Source organism: Neomonachus schauinslandi, chromosome 7, assembly GCF_002201575.2.
Source record: "Neomonachus schauinslandi chromosome 7, ASM220157v2, whole genome shotgun sequence".
NCBI classification, from domain to species: domain Eukaryota; kingdom Metazoa; phylum Chordata; class Mammalia; order Carnivora; family Phocidae; genus Neomonachus; species Neomonachus schauinslandi.
The window spans coordinates 5,462,381-5,482,132 of NC_058409.1; the positions used below are offsets into that span (position 1 = coordinate 5,462,381).

The 19,752-nt window shown below is 55.2% G+C and overlaps 1 protein-coding gene across 1 annotated transcript in view; it reads right to left on the bottom strand.

Moving 5' to 3' along the window:
• Positions 1–19,752, bottom strand: part of TBC1D9B (TBC1 domain family member 9B) — a 38,773-nt gene that overhangs the window by 11,187 nt on the left and 7,834 nt on the right. The window contains exons 4-11 of the mRNA XM_021689942.1: positions 18,926–19,154; positions 17,819–18,077; positions 16,832–17,039; positions 14,233–14,445; positions 3,265–3,426; positions 2,817–2,967; positions 2,179–2,393; positions 655–772 (exon numbers count right to left, since the gene is read on the bottom strand). Of these exons, the coding sequence (XP_021545617.1) occupies positions 655–772; positions 2,179–2,393; positions 2,817–2,967; positions 3,265–3,426; positions 14,233–14,445; positions 16,832–17,039; positions 17,819–18,077; positions 18,926–19,154 (1,555 nt within the window). The remainder of the gene's footprint in view (positions 1–654; positions 773–2,178; positions 2,394–2,816; positions 2,968–3,264; positions 3,427–14,232; positions 14,446–16,831; positions 17,040–17,818; positions 18,078–18,925; positions 19,155–19,752) is intronic.

Genomic DNA, 19,752 nt, shown 5'->3' on the forward strand with positions numbered 1-19,752 from the left:
CAAACCACTGTGTGAAAAGAATACTTGCCCCCACTGTGCTTGGATCTGCTTTTGGGGAAATACAAATCTCTCTTTTCTAGACGTGTCTGCCGTGTGTCCTGCCCTGAAGCTTGTGAACAGATGTATGATTATAAAGGACCCCGAGAGGGGGAGACCCCCAGAACCAAATGGTGGGGGAAGGACATCTCAGAGCCGCAGACTGAGTCACGTACGTAATTAAGTACGTTTGCCAACGCATCTCCACTTAATCACTCAGACTCTATGGGCTGCCGTTCCTAGTCGCTGAGGCCGGGTGACAGGCACCCGGGGATGTATGGACTCCCTGCCCTGGCTGTGATATGGAGATCTTGCACAGTAAAAAGCCTTGCGGAGAGTTACAGGGGTGAGAACAGAGGCCCCAGGCCTCTCACTGCCAGCTCCCGGGGTGCTGCATGCAGTCTGGGCAGATGGCCGGGAGTCTGCGTTTGGTCTCCACCTTCTAGCTGTGTGCTGATTTCTCAGCCTCCTCATCCGGGGAATGGGGGCTGTGAGTGTCTGCAGCCCGCTGCGCATCTGAGAGGCCTCTGAGAGCTCACCCATGCAATGTGCCTGGTGCGAAGGCTGGCCCAGGGAGAGCCGCCACCCCGCGGGGAGCCGTGGGGCCCCAGCACTCACCCACCACCCTGGTGTTGTAGTAGTCGGGCAGCATGCGCTCACAGAGGGCCACCAGCAGCCAGAAGGCCTCCTCCTCACTGCCATAGAGCAGAAGCACGGACGTGACGATGTTCATGGCCTGTGGGCACGGAGACGGCAAGGGGGAGGCTCACAGGGCTGGGCCGCCAAGTAAAACCGCCCCGTGCCCCCAAGGGGCCTGCATGGCCTCACTCTCCAAGCAAGTCCCACAACGACAAACTATCCCACCCAACTCCAGGCCATTTGCCAAAAGGCCATTTGCAGGAAACCAATTTGACAAAAACCATCAGCCAGACCCCTCCAATCGGGCCAGTGGGCACTTGGAAAGCTGAGAGGGAGGGTATGAGCATGTGGCCCTTCTTCAGAGCGGTTTCTGGTGTCGGAGGTGTGACAGGGGGCCAGGCGGATGGGAACGTGAGCGCCATGCAACAGCTACACAGCTGCGGTGAAGCGGGGGGTGGGGGTGGGGGCGGCGCACAGCCTGAGCCGATAGCAAGGCTTCTCAGAAAAAGCTTTCGATGGCAGAGCTTCTCTTAAAAATTCTCTAAAGCCAGCACACAGGCTTGCCCTGCCCTGGGAACAGGTCACGCAGAACACTGGCCGTACGGAAAGGGACTTCAGAGGGGGTGGCATGCTTCTGGGAAACCCAGACGTGGGCTCCGGGAAACAGAACGCCATCGGACTGGGCCGGCGAAGTGCCCCCCGGATGTAAAATTGGACGCTGCTGGAAGTGCAAGTCGAAACCACGATGAGATGCCACCTCACGCCAGCAGGGTGGCTACTGCCCACGGACCGGAGACCCAGCGTGGCAAGGGTGGGGGGCAAGTGGAACCCTGTGCATTGCTGGGGGGGCATGTAAAATGGTGCCAATGCCGTGAACAGCACTATGGGGATTCCACACACACAAAATGGAAGGTCGGATTACCACACGGTCCAGCAGTTTCACTTGTGGGTACGGACTCAGGAGAAATGAAAGCCGGGACAGGAACAGACACCGCACGTGCCCGCTCACGGCGGCGCTACTCACAAGAGCCCGAGGCGGAAGCCACGCAAGCGCGCAGCTGAAGATGCATGGGTGAACCGAGTGTGGCCTATTCGCGGAGTGCGATACGGTTCGGCCTCAAAAGGGGAGAAATTTTAACACGGGACGCGACAGGGATGAGCCCCGAGGACGCTGCGCTAAGGGAGTAAGCCGGTCACCAAAAGGCGAATCCTGTGTGACTCTGCTTCCAGGAGGTACCGAAGGCGGGCAAATCCATGCAGAATGGGGAGCAGCAGGGGAGATGTCTGCAGACCCTCAATACCCAAATGCCCCAGCCCCCGGCCACGGCACACAGAAGGCAGTATGTGCTATGGGGGGACGTGAGCGGTGAACGGTGTCCCTAGGTACAGCTCTCTTGGGGGTGTCAGGCTTTTCCGGGGGGCACGGGGCACAGTCACTCAGGCCTCTGCTGAGCAAGCCACTGGCAGGAGATGCGGCCTCTGGGCCCGGCTCGCCCCCTTTACCTGACAGTAGCCGATGGTGGGGTTTCGGAAAGCGTAGGCGGTCAGCACCCGCCGGAGGGCAGCGATGCCCAGCTCGTTCTGGAAGGCGGGGTGCTCGGGCATGGAGCGGTGGAGGTCCCGCTCGATCTCCTCCGTGGCCAGGCTGGACTTCCCCGTGGACTTCTCCACCAGCTCAGCATAGTAACCAGGGTGCGTCACCATCTCGTTCCAGGCCCCTGTGGAGACACAGCTGGCAGCCGTCTCCCTCGCCCTCCCCTCCCGCGGGGGCCCTGGGGTCCGTTAGGAGGCGTGAGGCAAGGGTTCCCTGGTGACCAGTCCTGGGAGGGGTCGCCCCCCCTGCCCCAGTTTGAATGGCCTTCTTCTGAAACCGTCCAAGTGGCCAAAGGCGTGCGTGCTGGCAGAGCCCGTCCCAAGGAAAGGAGGCCCGCAAGTGGGAAGGCACTGTCTGGGCGACAGAGCCCTGCCCTTGGTGTCTGCGCCCCAGGACGGTGCCCCCGGCTCAGGCCCCTCACCGCTGAGAGCCCCATTTTGGCCTAGGAAAGGGCTAGCAGCTCCTGTCTGGCTGACTTGGGAGGCCGGGTCAGGGGGGCTCTCACCCAGCGGCCCTAGGGGGCCGGGCTGATGCCGGGGCAGCTCACCAGAGAAGAGGAGCCACAGTTCCCCACGGAGGCTCTCAGGGATGCCCTTCAGCACCAGCTCCCGCGTTTTGGCCGTGCGGTACATGCACACGCCGCGCCCGTATTCAAAGAAGTGAATGTTCCATGACTCCTCTTTCATCTTCTCCTTGGCCTAGTTTTAAAAGCAAGCACTGGGTCTGGGCGTGCGTGCCGGGGCCCTCCTCCATCTGCGGCGCACATCTGTGAGGGCCCAGGCTGGGCGGGGCATGGCACCACCCCGAGGCAGCAGCGAAATGAGCCTCCGTGCAGAGGCCTAGAGTCTGGGGTGACCGGCCCTGCCCCGCGGGTCGGGCAGGGTGCCCTGGACAGTGTCCTTTGGGGGCCCGAGGACCTGAGGTGGCGTGCAGGCACGAAGCCCCCTCCCAGGCCCGGGTCCTGCATGGCGATGGGGTCCGCGCTCTGGGCTTACCCCCTTGGCCCCCAGGTCCTCCATGGGCGAGTTTCCCTGGAAGAGTTTAAGCAGCCCCTGCGATGCGGTCGGGGCCTCCTGCACACTGGAGCTCTGGCGGCCCCCCAGGGGTGTGGTGGGGCTGGCGGGCTGATCTGAGGCCTCTGCAGGAGCTGGGGAGTGCTGAAAAACACAACACAGGAGGGAAAGCACCTGGTGAGTGAGCTGCCCAGAGCGGGGTCTCTGATGTGCAAGCCAGTCGGCTGTTTGAGCACGTGGCCCCCGGCCTCGGGATTGGCTCCGGTCGGGACTGTCGGGAAAGAGCAGCGGGCCCCACAGAGCCCAAGTGCCGAGCCACAAAGTGGAGCGGAGGTGGGGCGACACCGGGGCCAGACCGGCCCGCACAGCCCTTTGCAGATGGACAGAGTCCTAACTGAGGCAATCGTCCCGCGGGAGCCCTTGATGACTGCTGAGCCAGGGAACGAGTCCTCTCCTATCCCCTCTCCCTCAGGCGACCTGTCCACTGTGCCCTCAAGGGCCCTTCCAAGAAGAAGGGGCTCCCACAGGGCTGGCTGTTGCCCCCAGAGCTCCCCGAGTTTCTGTCTTCCTCTGGCCCCCACGTCTGGTGTGTGATGCACCCCACAGCGGTCACACAACCTCTTGGCTCTGGACACTCATGTCAGCTCAAGACTGGGTGCTGTGGCATCCGGCGAACTAGAACTGGGTGTGTGAGGCGGGCTCCCCGCCTGCAGACCATCTCTGCCATGGGCACCACAGGCTACTTCCCCCACAGGGCCTCGCCCTGAACGGGGCCTCGTGTGAGAGGGGGCCCCAGGTGGAAGCCCAGGGATCTGCTTTCCCACCGCACAGCCAGCCGAAGGGCAAGAGGAATGGACCGTGGGGTGGCTCGGGGAACGTGCCAGGGTGGGGGGCAGTATGGGGCTGGCAGGGGGAAGGAGGAATCAGGGACAGAGGTCTGCGGGGGAGCCCTGCCTTTCAGGGCTCTTCCCCTGGTTTTCTGGAACCCTCCCCTGGCCAACGCATCTCCTCAGGGGAGCCCTGGCAGCCCTGACCCTTCAGGCCCAGCATGGCTGATGCGTGACATCCGTCCCCTGCTCGAGCACTGTCCCTGCGGCCTTCCAGGTGAGCTCGCCGTGGGTAATGGCCTGCGCAGGGAGCCTGTCTTGTCCCCTGGCCCAGGGGCTCAGGAGGGCCACAGCTGGTGCCCGTGCTCCCCTCGGCTCTCTCCCTGAGCACCCACCGGCAGGAACAACACTGCTCTGAGTGGACACTCGTCACTGGCCCCCCTCAACCCACTTCCCCTTCTGCCAGCAGCCAGCTCCCCATTTCTCTGGCGGGGGGCACATTTCTCTCCGCTCTTGGCTTGGCACTTTGTGGGCTCCGAGAACCGGGGTGAAGCCCTGAACTAATAATTAGCTGTTCCCACCCCAGGGCTCAGGGGGCGGGGCTGGAGGCACTGTGTCACCTGGTCGCCACCGAGGACGTGCAGGGGTGACTCTGCAGGAACGCTGCGATGAGCCGAGGATGCGGGGGTTGCCACCAGCATCCGGGTCCCACACATGGCCCGGGAGCCAAGCCCTCCTGGCGGAAAGCCCAGTCCAGTGAGGAGAGGCCCCTGTGATGTCAGGCAGCCCACCGTGAGGACTTCTTGGCTTGTGGGCCAGTAAGCCCCACCTTTGCATGTCGTGCTCCAGCCTGGGTCTTGTCATCTCAGATCCCCCCAACGCCACCCCCACCCCGGCCACAGTCCCATCCTCCAAGTGGCAGGGGCAGGGGATGCTGGTTGGCTTCCTGCAGGACCTCACCCTCTCTGTGGTCCTTGTAAGAGAGCCCTCTTCTCGGCTGTAGTGAAGGGTCCACAGAGAGTACGTGTTAAACCCACCGAACAGTACTCTTTGAATATAAATGGCATATTGTATGTCAGTTTTGCCCCGGAGATGCTGTCTTTAATAAAAAGGGGGGGGGGGAGGAGAAAGAAAAGGAAGAGAACTCTGCTAGGTCCCATCCACAGTCCATCCCTCTGCCCCCGGCTGGTGTTCTGGAAGTGGATTTTGGGTCTGCTAGGATACATTTTCATGACGAACTGCGCAGTCTGTGGGGGCACAACGCCAGACCAGACCGACATGGAGATTCTGCTGCCCGCCTGAGGTTCCCCAAAGGGACCGGGACACAGATGGACCTGCAGGCCCCAGAGCACCTCCGAGAATCAGGCTCTCAGTGCTGCAGAAGGGCACGGACTCCAGGGTGTGGCCTTGGCGACGCTGTCCTGTGTGACGCCTGCGTGCAAGACGGGGAGCTCACAGGCCACGCCGCCTGGGAGTCCTGCATTTTCCTGGGCCCGTTCCTCCCGTGCCTGCAGGTGACCGTCTCACACATCGGTCCAGTGCAAACCTCCCGACCCACCTCCCCACCTCACTTCCTGCTCAACAGAACCTCTGGCCTCCTGCTAGACTGAGTGAACGAGTGAGCGGGAGCAATCTGAGGCCCGTCGTGGCCACGGCCATCAGCCAGCCTTCCTGCATCCGTGGCCCACAGGCCCAGCCTTCCGCCTCTGGGACGGGGACCCTCCTCTACGCGACTGCCCCCGCAGAGGGTCCACGGACGGGATCCAGCAGGCGCCGTCCCTACAAACCCTCCTCATGCTTCTGCAGGGGGCGCTCACACGCCGTGTGCACTGAGCTGTCCACCTATGCTCCCTGCGCTTTAGTGTGTGTTATACCTCAACTAAAGTGACCCGTTCTGCTTGGCTGACCTTTATAACAAACTCCTCAAAAGAGTTGTTGAAACTCACTGCTTCCTTTCCCCCAGTTTGCCAGGAAGTAAACCTTCTCGTTCTGGTATCTAACATCCAGCACCCCGGTCCGTCCCCCCAGACCCTGTTGATCCCTCCTGTGGGCAACGCTGAAATTCGCGAGCGCGCCTCTTCTCGCCCTCCCTGCTCTCCCTGCCAATGTACAGTGATACACTTTCACTCCCAGGTAAGGAGGCAATCGACGAGCTTATTCTACTTTCCATGCCTTTTTTAAAAAAAGATTTTATTTATTTGAGAGAGCGAGCAAGTGAGCACGTGCATGAGCAGGGAATGGGCAGAGGGAGAGGGAGAAGCAGACTCCCCGCAGAGCAGGGAGCCCGACATGGGGCTCGATCCCCGGACCCTGAGATCATGACCCGAGCAGAAGGCAGAAGTTCAACCGACTGAGCCACCCGGGTGCCACTTAAAGCCGTTAGATTTCTTAAATTCCTCCATGTTCTTTACTTACTGCCTGTGGTCTTCACTCCTGAATCTTATTTTTCCCATATAAAATTCTTTGGTCATGGTTTTTTAAAATTATCTATCTTTAAAATGTTACTCTTGGGGCGCCTGGGTGGCTCAGTCGATTGAGCGTCTGACTTTTGATTTTGGCTCAGGTCATGATCTCAGGGTCCTGGGATTGAGCCCCACATCAAGCTCTGCACGGAGTCTGCTTGAGATTTTCTCTCTCTCTTGCCCTCTGCCACTCCCCTGGCCCCCAGGGTTGTGTGCTCTCTCTCTCTCTCAAAAAAAAAAATAATAAACCTTAAGAAAAAAAGATCTCTGATGCTTATTTAAAAAAATTAAAAATAAATAAAATGTTACTCTGTATAAAATGTTGCTATCTAAAAGTCTGAACCTACTCTGATTTTCTTCTTTCATAAATGACTTGGGTCTTTTTTGACTGGTTGCCCCAAAGATTTTTTTTAAAAATTTTTAGTTTTTACTGCATTCTGTTAACAGTATTGACTATTCTGGACTGGTTTTCCCAAAAGTATGACGTGCCCTTCCACCGTGCAGTCAAGTCTTTTTACGCTCAGAAAAGTTTTCTCGATTGGTAGTTTCTATCAGTTGTTATTCTACGCTCTTCAGTTTTCTATTATTTTACGGTCTTTGCTATTCTACGCTCTTATACATAAGTTGGATCTTCTTTCTCTGACTTTTTTATCACAGCTCCTGACCATTTTTTTCTCTTTCTTGTTTGGCCCTCCCTTGACCCCCATCCCTTCCTTATCCCTTCAAGTCTATTCATTGTTGTGTTCTCCTTGTGCAATACTTAATTCTGAAAAATTTCTCCTGAGTCCCATCAACTCTCTTTTCTGTTGACTGGTCACTTTGTTTCTGAGCTTTCTAAAAATTTTTATTTATATCATTCTTTAGTAGTTTCTATCATTTTTTGAATTCTTTTTAGATCATTTTGAAATATTAGGGTGTGGTTTTCATCTGCTTTGGGGGAATACTGTTCTGATGGACTTTTATTGTCTGTGGAAGGTTACCTGGTTTGTTTTTTTCTCCCTATGATACCTTTGTATGGGGTGTGATCATAATCCTCTGTTGCTCAGGTTTAAATGACATGAATTCTTCTGTACTTTCGGGAGGATTATGTACATGTTGGGAAGATGTGGGTCAGGGTAGCTTTCCACACTGAACATTTGGGGATCCGTCTTCTGCTGTACCTCTCAGTGTATCCCCCTCCTCTCAAGATTTCCTATCCGTTTCCCCTAGTGTCGGAAGTTTCTCTCTCCTTCCCCCCCAGGTTCCTGCCCTGCTCAGTCCAGGTCTTGTTTTCCTCAGGGAGGGAGGGCTCTTTCCTTTTGGGGGTTGTGGTGGGTGTTTCAGATCCTCAGGGCAGTGCGCGCCGCCCTGGATTATCTAATCTTCCCTCCCTCCTTATGTTTGGTTTGCTTATCTGTAGAGTGGAGCTGAGAAATGTCCCCAGGTCACTGGCTGTATCTCAGAGTCACCTGCCGAGCTTTCTGTTCAGTGAATCTCTCTTGGGGGTGTGGGGAGGTGTTTTATGGTGGTTTCTGGGTTCCCTGGCTCTTGGGACTGTCACAACCCCTTTGCTCTTCCCTTTACCGCCTCCGCACAGCTGCTGAGTCTACGTCCGTTTAGAGTAACGCTACAGTTGGTGGTCTGACCCTACCTCCTCGTCGTCGTCTGGGGTTTGTGGAACACCCTTCCCACCTGCCTTTGTTAAAGTTGGTCTGGGCCTTTTCCTGAGGAAAGTCGGTAAGATTTAAAAATTACCCTGCTCCCACCGCCTTGTCCCAGTTAAAGGCCCCTCCACTCAGGTTTTTCTTCCTGTCTTTCCACTGAGCGACTCGGGTCAAGGCCGCCATGACCTATGTTTGCCGTCTCCAGTAGCCGGGTCTCAGTGTTCGTAATGCTTGACCTCAGACATCATACATCCCAGCCTGCACTCTTCCAGCCCTGCTCTCCCTGCATCTTCCCCGCGGCATGAGATGGTGATTGACTCTCTGAGCTGCACAGCCAACATCACAGATGACACCACAGTGTCATCACCTTGTAAACCCCTTTCTTTCGCCGAGACCCAATACCGAATGTACTGAACCTATCAATGATCTCAGATCTACTTCCAGAACATGTCCTATACACTAACACTGAACAATCCAAGAAGGAAATTAACAAGACAATTCCATTTAAAACAATTCCATTTATGACAGCATGGAAAAGAATCAAGTGCTTAGGGATAAACCGAACCAAGGAGGTGAAGACTTGTAAGCTCAAGACTATAGAATATTGCTGAAAGAAATTAAAGAAGGCACAAATAAACAGAAAGACATTTTGTGTTCGTGGATTAGAAGACTTAATATTGTTAAAATGTCAATACTCCCCAAAGTGACCTACAAATTCAGTGTAACTCCCCATCAAAATCCCAATGACTTTGTTTGTAGAAAAAAAAATCTATATTAAAACTCACATGGAGGGCGCCTGGGTGGCTCAGTTGGTTAAGCGAATGCCTTCGGCTCAGGTCATGATCCTGGAGTCCCGGGATCGAGTCCTGCATCGGGCTCCCTGCTCAGCAGGGAGTCTGCTTCTCCCTCTGACCCTACCCCCTCTCGTGTTCTCTCTCTCATTCTCTCTCTCTCGCTCTCGGTCTCAAATAAATAAATAAAATCTTAAAAAAAAAAAAATTAAAAAAAAAAATAAAATTCACATGGAATCTCAAGGGCAGGACCACAAATAGTGAAAACAATAGCCAAAGAGGATGAAACTGGGGGAGGGGGTCTCATACTTGTTGATTTAAAAGTCTGCTATAAAGCTGTACTGGCATGAAGACAACAGACCAACGGAACAGAACTGAGAGCCCAGAACTGAGCCTCGAATATGTGGTAAATGATTTCTGACAAGGGTGCCAAGACTGTTCAATGGGGAACGGACAGAGTTTTATAACAAATGGTGCTGAGAACCGGGTATCCAACTGCAAAATGATGAAGATGGACCCTTACCTCACACCATACATGAACATTAACTAAAAAATGGAACAAAGACATAAATGTAAGAGCTAAGGCTATAAAACTCTTAGAACAAAACACAGAGGAAAAGCTTTATGACTTTGGATTGGCAATAATTTCTTGGATATGACATTAAAAGCACAAGAAATAAAAGAAAAATAAACTGGACTACATAAAAATGTAAAACTTCTGTACATCAAAGGACACAATCATCAAAATGAGAAGACAATCCATGGGAACGAGAGAAAATATTTGCAAATCATATATCTGATGGGTTAATATCCAGAAATATATACAGAACTTCTACAACTTGACAACAAACAACCCAACTCAAAAAAAAAGGTGAAGAACTTGAATAGACATTTCTCCAAAGAAGCTGGACAAACGGTCAATAGGATATGAAAAGATGACCAATATCACTGATCACTGGGGAAATGCAAATCAAAACCACAATGAGATACCACTTCACACCCATTAGAATGGTTATTGTAAAAAACCTGGAAGATAATACGCGTTGGCAAGGATGGGGAGGAACTGGGACCCTTGTGCACTGCTGGTGGGAATGTGAAATGGTGCAGTCACAGGGGAAGAAGGTATGGCAATTCCTCAAAACATTAAACACTGAATTACCCATTGACTTCTTGCCAGCAATTCTACTTCCGGGTAACTCCCTCTAAGAACTGAAAGCAGGGTCTTGAAGAGATATGTGTACACCTACATTCATAGCAGCATTATACAATAGCCCAAAGGTACAAGCAACCCAAGTGTCCATCAAAAGATGGACGGCGGCGCCTGTTAAGCATCAGATTCTTGATCTCGGCTCAGGTCACGATCTTAGGTTTGTGAGATCAAGGCCCGCGTTGGGCTCCATGCTGAATGTGGAGCCTGCTTAAGATTCTGTCTCTCCATCTACCCCCCCAGGCCCCTGCTCACGCGCTCTCTCTCTCAAAAAAAGGATGAATGGATAAACAAATATGGTACACGTCTACAGTGCGATATTATTCAGCCTTAAAATGGAAGGAAATTCTGACACTGCTACCATGAGGACGAACCCTGTGGTTGCACAAGAGGTGAATGGACATTGCGCCACTGAACTGTATACTTCAAAATGGGTAAGATGGTGGATTTTACGTTATGTGACTTTTACCACAATTAAAAAAAAAAAGGACATCCTGAATTTGACCACTTCTCACGAGCTCCACTGCTCCTACCCTCGACCAAGGCTCTATCGTTCCATGTCCTGATTACTTTAGCAGCCTTTCCACTCCTGTCTGCTTCTACCCGGGCCACTCCCTAGTCCAGCACTGCCCAAGGGACACAGAATGAGAGCAGCATATGTAATTTAACCCGTCCCAGTAGCCACGTTAAAATACAGGAGAGAAATTGGTGAGATAAATTCTAATAACAGATTTTATTTAATGCACTCTAGCCAACATATGGTTATTTCAACATGGAATTACTATAGAAAGTTACTGAGATCTTTTATGTTCTCTTTTCTCATAGTACACGTTCAACCTCTGGCGCGGAGTTTATGCCCACGGCACACTGCAGTTTGGACCAGCCACGTTTTCCAGTGCCCAACAGCTACGTGCGGCTCCTCTGCTGAGCTGCTATGCCTCTCACCCGTTCCCAACCTGACAGGCCAGACTAATTCTATTAGAACATGCACAGATCGTGTCCCTCCTCCGGCCAGAACTCGCCAATGGCTTCCCATCTCACTCAGGGTCAAAGCTGAAGTGCCGACAAGGCCCACAGGCTTCTGTGATCTGGCTTCCTGCTTCCTTCTAACTCACCTTCTGCACTGGTCTTCACTTGCCTCCGCGGCCTGTGCCAAGCAAAACCCCACCTCTGGGCCTTTGCACTTGCTATTCCCTCTGCCTCCAACACCCTTTCCCCAGGTACTTCATGGCTTGTTCCCTTACTTGGGAGCCTCTCCTTTCCCCTGATCCCTTTATCCTGCTCTATTTTTATCCATAGATCTCATCACCACCTGCCATACCTCAGATGTTTGTTTGCTTATTGTCTGTCTCTCCCACTAGAATATAAGCTCTGTCTAATCTGTTCACTGCTCTATTCCCAGTGCCTGGGACAGCACCTGGCACCTAATGGAAATGCAATAAAAACATCTTGGGGGGGGCACCTGGGTGGCTCAGTGGGCTGAGCGTCTGACTCTTGGTTTCAGCTCAGGTCGTGATCTCAGGGTCGTGGGACTGAGTCCCACATCAGGCTCCCTGCTCAGCGCAGTCTGCTTGTCCCTCTCCCTCTGCTCCTCCCCACCCCACCCCCCTGGCTCATGCTCGTTCTCTCTCAAAATAAATAAATAAAATCTTTAAAAAAGCCCCCACAACTATGCTGGGTGAACAGTGAGTGTTCAGAAGGGGCCAGGGGTCTATGCTTACTCTGGCCTGGTAGGCCCTGTCATTTGTCGTGTTGGGCCTCATGAAGGCAGCTCAACATTCTTTTCACCCAACCTAAACTCACTCTCTCCTGAAATCCCAGATCAAGCCCAATTTCCTCTAAGAAACCTTCCTAAATGTCTCCAATGATCAGAATCTGTCCAGCCCCTTCCCATCCGTATCTACTTACTGAGCATTGACTACGGGGGTGGAAAATATAAAGGCCTCCGTGGGCCAGACCAGGTGGGGCTTTGGGGAGCTGGAGGGCATGTGCCACCGCTTGGCTCCAGGGCCACCTGGCGCGAGTGTGGGCCCCGTAATGCCAGGGTTGCTAATTTTTCCAGAGAAGCCAGATATGTGGATTTTTACACGGACTCTTCTAATCATGAAGCGTTTTTGCAAACTCAGATTGACCCACAGCACACATATCACCTTCTAACTCACCAGGAAGCAATCAAATATGGCCATGGTTGTGCCAACCTCAGTGACCTCCCTCTGGTCACAGACGGACTGTGGGGAATAACTGTCATGGACCGAAATAGCTGCCCAAGTCTGTAAGTTCATAATTATAATGACAAAACGAACATCACAAATGCCTCGATCATATCTGGAGGATGCTAGAAATGCAGCTCATCGTTTTAACAACTGGTGAATAAAAGCAGGGGACAGGGGCGCCTGGGTGGCTCAGTCGTTAAGCGCCTGCCTTTGGCTCAGGTCATGATCCCAGGGTCCTGGGATCAAGCCCCGCATCAGGCTCCCTGCTCAGCGGGAAGCCTGCTTCTCCCTCTCCCACTCCCCCTGCTTGTGTTCCCTCTCTTGCTGTGTCTCTGTCAAATAAATTAAAAAAATAAAAAATAAAAAAATAAAACAAAAGCAGGGGATAAAAGATTTCCTCTGCCTTTCCTAGGTGAACTATGCCTCAGTAGCGAAGTAGTTGATGAAGGGGGTTCTCTCTAGGGACATATTCCAGGCTCATCAACAGAAGGATTGACAGTAGACTGCCGCCATCTTGCAACCCCTGATCTATGCAAAGCCCATCAGGGACTGAGAACAGTACACGACAGGATGACCAGGTGTTGTATGTAGCTCTTGGTGGAAGTACATAGCTCCTCAATCCCACGTACAAGCAGACTCGCCCCTAAACACGCAAACAACTGAACCTGAATCTGATCTGGGTCTCACTATTCAACCACCAACCTACAGGAGACAGGGGACAGAAGAATACTGTAAATGCCTCCAGAGGGATGCCATCAGGAAGAACCAGACCGTGAGACCCTCTACAGCACAAATGACCCCGTTCCTTCAACAAAATGCCGCAAGAAGAAAGAGAGACGGAGCAGACATCTCCAGATCAAAAGGAATTTAAGAGACATATTGACTGAGCACATATGACCTATGTGTATGTACTTCAATGCCAATGATGCTCAGACAGTAAAAAGTACATTTACGTTTGGGGAAACGCGAATACAAGTGCAGTTGACCACTGAGCAACCCAGGTTCTGGATGCGCAGGCTCACTTATGTGTGCATGTTTTGGATAAACACAGCACTGTAAATGTATATTCCTTCCCTTAATATTTTATTAATTGCATTTTCTTTTCTGTTACTGTTAAGAATACGGTATATAATACATGTAACATACCAAATACAGGTTAATCAGCTGTTTATGCTGAGTAAGGCTTCCAGTCCAGGGTAAACTCTTAGTAGTTAAGTTTTGGAAGAGCCAAAAGTTCTACGTGGATTTCTGACTGCATGAGGGGTCGGCGCCCCTAACCCTTGCATTGTTCAAAGGTCAACTGTATTTGATATTAAGGAATTACTGTTAATTTTGGTGTAATAATGATATTGAAGTTGAGTCTTTAAAAAGAGGGTCTTCCCTCCTCCAAAAAAAAATAGGTCTTTCCCTGTAAAAATCCCTGAAAGATTGAAGATTGACCAGAGAAATACCAGTAAATGAACCCACGCTGGATAGGCCTCGACTGTGGCAGAAGTTTCTGTGGAATGAAGATGAGGCTGGCTGGTCAAGCCCGAGAAGGTTTCTTATATGCAATGGGGCTTGAGGCAGGCAGGGGGTGCTCAGGAGGACTGGGGGGCCACGGTGGGGTACAGAGGGGCCTGTGAGCTAGGGCAGCAAGTGTGGCCGGGACACCCACGTCGGGCTAGGTTAGGCTCGCCATCCTGCACCCAGAGGGGGCCCTCCCACCTGAGGCCATGGCAGGCACCAACATGGAGGCTGATGGCCGCCCGGGCTCTCCTCCTGGCCCTGACCGCCCTGCCCCACCGCTCCCATGGGGGCCTCTCACCTCCGGGGCTGGGTCCGCGGTGCTGGCTTTCCTTCCCCCACCATTGCCTCCTGGCTGCTTGGACGGCATTTTCTGGAGGAAGTCAGAGATCCTCTGAACTAAGAAATTGCGGTCTTTCAGGTTGGCGAACAGGAAGGTCATTTTGCTCTTGGTGCTAATGGACAGGGGGCTGGGCAGGACACTGGAGCTGTCGGCTTTTTCGACAATGGTCACCTGAGAAGGCAAAGCGAGCACTGGGGGTGGGTGTCTGGGGACGGGAAGCTGACCAGCTCTGGGCATGTGGGAGCACACTGGCCTCACGCAGTCCTCTCCGGGCCAAGGGCACTGGCGGGGCCCCACCGCGTTCCCGTGCTGAGTCTGCCACTTATCGCCGTGGGACTCTGAGCAAGTCACCTGCACGCGCCAGCCTGGTTTCCCCCTGCTGATGGGGGCAGTGAGCCCACCAGCCTCGCGGGACCATCGTGAGGATGATGATGCAGAAGTGCTCAGCCCCACTGGCGGCCCATCCGGCTTCCCAAAGACGTCCAGTTACTCTTACTCTAAAGCATGGGGAGCAGCCCTGCCTGCATGCTGTCCTAAACACCGGCTCCCCGGGTACTTGCCAACAGGGGCGTTCCGGGCCCGGCTCTGACCCTGAGGCGTGTGGACAGCATCATAGGTGTGGAGGGTGCAGAATGGGCTTTCAAGGGACGCCTGTGCAGAGCCTGTGGCCCAGGGGGTCACAGACAACAGACAGGCAGGGACTGGCCTGACACACAAGGAAAGGCTGGAGAAGCCGGGGCAAGAGTGAGCAGGGGTGGACAAGTGAGTGTGTGCAGGTGTGCGTGTGTGTGTGCAGATGCATGTAAGCATGTGTGTGCACGTGTGTGTGCACAGGTCTGCACGCACGTGAGCTAAGATCTAAGAAGGGGTGAACGGTTCACTGAAGGTCCCACGGGTCCCGGCGGGGCATCGACATGTGCTGACGGACATTCTCAACTACGCGGGGGGAGGGGGCGAAAGGCTCAGGTGCAGGTAGCACCCTCCTGAGGGGGCGGCCGTGGACAGGAAGGGACGTGCGGGGGGGACGCGGGAACAAGGCCCGGTGAGGATCCAAGCCAGCTTCCGCTTGCCAGCTGAGCCAACGGACAGCAGGAATGCCGCTTCCCGAGGCGGGGTGCAATGTCCACTCTGCAGCCTGCTCTGAGGGGGAAGCCCTGTGAAGGCCCCTGGTGGGCGCACTGGGGATCATTGGCGCCAGGCCAGGGCCCCTGTCCTGACCCCAGAGCCCGAGTCCGTCCTGCTCCCCGCCTCAGCCAGGCTCTCTGCCATCAGAAACACCGGGATCATCGGGAGAAACAGAGCTGAGGCCTATGGAGACCTCTGCACCCACCCCCAGGCCTTGGCCCAGGACAGACTCACGGCCCAGCAGGAACAGGGAATGTGGGGTCAGGGGTTACCTGAGCCCTCAGCTGGAAGCTTCTGGAGCTGTGGCTCTTTCAAGTCCCTTGCCTCGGACTTGCCTTGGGGAAACGAGGCAGCACACAGAAGAATCCCCCTCCCCCGACACCTACCACCGCTGCACCCACAACTGGAGGGCTTTGTAAATGCAGGGGGGCCTCACAACTCCAGGCTGTTAATAAAATCAAGATACTGCGATCTAGATTATAACTTAAGAACCTCACTGTGCTTCACAGAGCTGAACAGCCACTCTGCCCTGCTGGGCCATGAGGAAAAGGAGGCCTGAGGACCTGCTCTGACCTTCTGCGGGGGGGTCTGTCAGTGCTTTCCACCTTACGGGGGCCCTCTCCCTCACTGTCCACACCCTTCACTGCAGCATAGGACAAACGGCCTTGCTTCCGTCAGGGTCACTGTGGAAGCCTAAGAAACCTGAGAAAAAATTATCTCTGGCAGATGAGAGCCGTCCCCATCCCTGACGGGTGAGAGCTGACCCCTACCTGTGACAGGTGAGAGCCGTCCCCATCCCTAACACAGGTGAGAGCCATCCCCACCCCTGATGGTTGAGAGCTGACCCCTACCTGTGACAGGTGAGAGCCGTCCCCATCCCTAACACAGGTGAGAGCTGACCCCTACCTGTGACAGGTGAGAGCTGTCCCCATCCCTGACGAGTGAGAGTGGACTTCCAGTGGCCCTGCTGGAGTCTGAGTCACAGCCAAGGCAAGTGTCAGGAGAGGAACGTGAGGTGGCCTCTGAGAGTGACATGGTGGGGCTGGTCAGGGGTCAAAGTCCTCCAAGCTAAAGCAGGCCTTTGCTAAAGTCCAACTGCTGGACCAGGAAGGCAGGCCTCAGGGACACTCACCCGCAGGAGGCCTCTGGGATCTGCTCAGGGAAGCACAGGACTTTGCTGGAGTTACCTGAGCTCTCCCAGCATGCCAAACCCCAGCCTGTCTCCCCACCAGGTAAGGTGACCCCTGAGGCAGCATCCAGCTCACCCGCCTGGAGGGGCCCGGCACAAGGCAGGGGCTCAGGGAAGTTGCTGACTCACTATGTGCCCTCCACATGCCCACCACCAAACGCCGGGGGGCTGCCCTGGGCTGGCGACCCCCACCAGGTGCCCCAGGGAGTCAGGGCAGAGCTGGTGGGGGGACCGGGGGCTCACCTCCCGCAGGGGTATGATGAGGTGGCAGGCGTCTTCCTCTTTGCTGGCGAAGCAGATGTAGTTGCTGGAGATGAACATCTGGCCAGGGATGTGCAGCTTGTTGAACGGGGTCCACAGGGTACAGCCCGTGTGGCCATCCAGACGCTCGTCCCTGGGCAGGCGGAAGGTGGCCCGGTAGCACTCATTCTTGGCTCGGGCATCCAAGTCTCTGGGAAAGGCCAGGGGGTGGGGAGGAAAGGGGACAGTAGTTAGGGCCAGGGTGCCTGCAAGCGGGCTTCCATGTGGGATTGGGCTCTTTGGGGTCCTCCCATGAGCAAGTCATGGCCAGGGGATCTCAGAGTTCAATAAAACACACACAGCAGATGGCCAGATACCACGAGACACATTTGTAGGACCAGCAAACAGCATGCCCTGGAGCCCTGAGGGCTCTGGGGGACACCCAGAAGCTTGACAGGGTTTGACATGTCACCTGCTTGGTGCTGAGGGCAGACAGGGCCCTGGGGCCTGGAGGTTCCTACACCTGTCCCGCACACCTCTGCCCTGAGGTTGCTGTTGCCCGGGAAGACCCAGCCCCACCTGGACACCCAGACAAGGACCTCCTGAACTTAAACACGTGACTCTGTGGATGAACACAAAGGCATGCTTGCCCGATGACCGTGTGAGGCGGCCGCCTGGCACCCTGCTCCTGGCCCCCTTGGTGGCTCTTTCCTTGTAAACATCTCTTCCCCCAGCTGCACGGGGGCTGCCAGCAGCCTGAGCAGGGCCTGGAGGGCACACCCTGATGGATGGTGTCAAGTCCTGGCCCTTGCTTGTTTCCTTTCTGGAAGGTTCCAAAAGCACCCCATCACAGGCATGGGGAGAGTGACATCCTTGGATGGTGCCCTCTTGTAACTATGTGCAACCAGCCCTTTTCTGGGGCCTTCCTCCCACAGGGCACCTGGGAAGGGAGAGGAGGGCCGGCCCCTCCCACCCCAGGGGGCTGCGCACCGCTTCAGAGCTGAGATGTTTCTGTGTGGCCGGGTAGGCCGGGGCAGCGCCTTGTCCTCCAGGAAGCCCTCGCTGTCCAGCAGCTGCCGCATGGCCAGGTTGGCCAGTTGCTCCATGAGCTTGAAGGTCTCGCCGATGTTGAGGAACATGGAGAAGAACAGCTCCTGGTCCCGGGTGTCCACACGGATGCTCTCCGGGAAGAGCAATGTGGCATTCTTCTCCAGCCTTGTGACGTCCACCCACTGTACCACCAGGCTCACTGGACACCAGCGGGGACACATAAGCCAGTGGGTCACACGGGCTGGAGGGCTGGACAGCACCTGTGCCCGAAACCCACTGGGAAAGCCATGCCCCGAGGGCATCACGGACCGTATGCAACCCCCACCCCCGCCTGTGTCTGAGCCTGGCTGTGCTGGGACAGGGGCTCCACGAGGAGGGCCCGGGCCATGGGGGTCTCCACTGTGTCCCAGGCCAACCTGGCACCCCGCCCTGAGAACGTCCTGGTGACTATCTGCCCCACAAATGGCTGAGGGACGACACAAATGCATGCGGGGAGGTGAGCTGGCGGGTACCCTGCCTGGTGAGGAGGTGCCAGGCGGGAGGAGGGCAGGGTGAAGGATGTGGCAGGTGTGTGCACAGTGGGGCAAGGCCTTGCTGCGCTCAGAAGGGCTGAAGCCCTGAGAGGCTCTTTCTGGGGGTGGCGTGGCAGCAGAGGGCGCCAGCTGCCCCTGGGAAGTCAGCCTTGTGCCCAGAGGCCTAGGGCTTCCCGCAGCACCACGTAACCTGGAGCCGCTCAGGGATGGCATCTGCCCTAGAATGTTCAACTTAAAGGAGGGAAGGGAGCCCCTGAGCTGTGGCTCTGGGAAGAACCAGGTTGGTGGACGAAGGCGGGCCAGGAGCCCCCAAGAGCCAGGTGCGTGCCTGCCTCAAGTCCAGGTCTCCTTGCTGCGGACCTCAGAGGCACACTGGGTTTCGGGGAGATCCCCCGGGGTGTGTGTGTGTGTGCGCAGAATATCGGGGGACCGCGCTGGAGGAAGCCCCTGAGGAACTCTGGTGGTCTGGAGAGGCGGGGACCGTTCTGGAGGCGGGGGTCTGGGGGCGGCTCACCTTCCTTTCCCAGCAGGAACGAGTAGAAGCACAGGTGGTTGACGGTCAGGTAGAGCCAGCCCTGCCGGGGCACGCGGCCCTTCCAGAAGCTGCAGGAATAGTAGTTGACCAGCTTCTCCCCCTCCGGCATCCCGAACTGCTTCCGCATCTTCAGCTCAGCCTCCTTGAATTTCCCAGGGTCCTCGTCTCCCTGGGGCTGCAGGTTCTTGTTCTCTTCCGCGATGATGCCCTGCAGGGGGATGAGGGGCCTGATTCCTGGCAGGCCTGGGGGCGGGTGGGCAGGCGCTGAGACCCTGGACTCCTGGCCACTGGCCCCAGGGCCACAAGCTGGCGAGGCTGAGGCAAGTGGTCAGACAGATGCCAGGCAGGTTCCCTCAACTCCTGAGCTAATAATACCTCAAGCATGGCTGCCTGGAAGTAGGGACTTTTAAAATAAACATTTATTTCCACGTAAAATTTCTGGAAAATATAATAAACATGCTAAAAACCCCACACAGTAGGGCAGTGTATTCAGGAAGCATGGAGTCTCCCCCTTGCCCACTGTAGCCACTCTGCTGGTTTCCTGAGGGCTACAGGCACTGATGTGCCTCTGAGCAAACATGTGGTTTTCTCTTTCCCTCTTTCTTTACCCAAATGGCATCCAGCTATGGCAATGTTCTGTAAAGTGCTGTTCTCACAATGGGGATATTCTGTATTTATTTGACTTTCTCCCCTCTCTCTCAATATACCAGGGGCTCCTGCTTCTTGACCCCACCCCCAGACCAGCTGCAGGCCCCTCCCAGTTCAGGGCCCCCAGACCAGCTCTGGACCCCTCCCAGCTCAGGGAC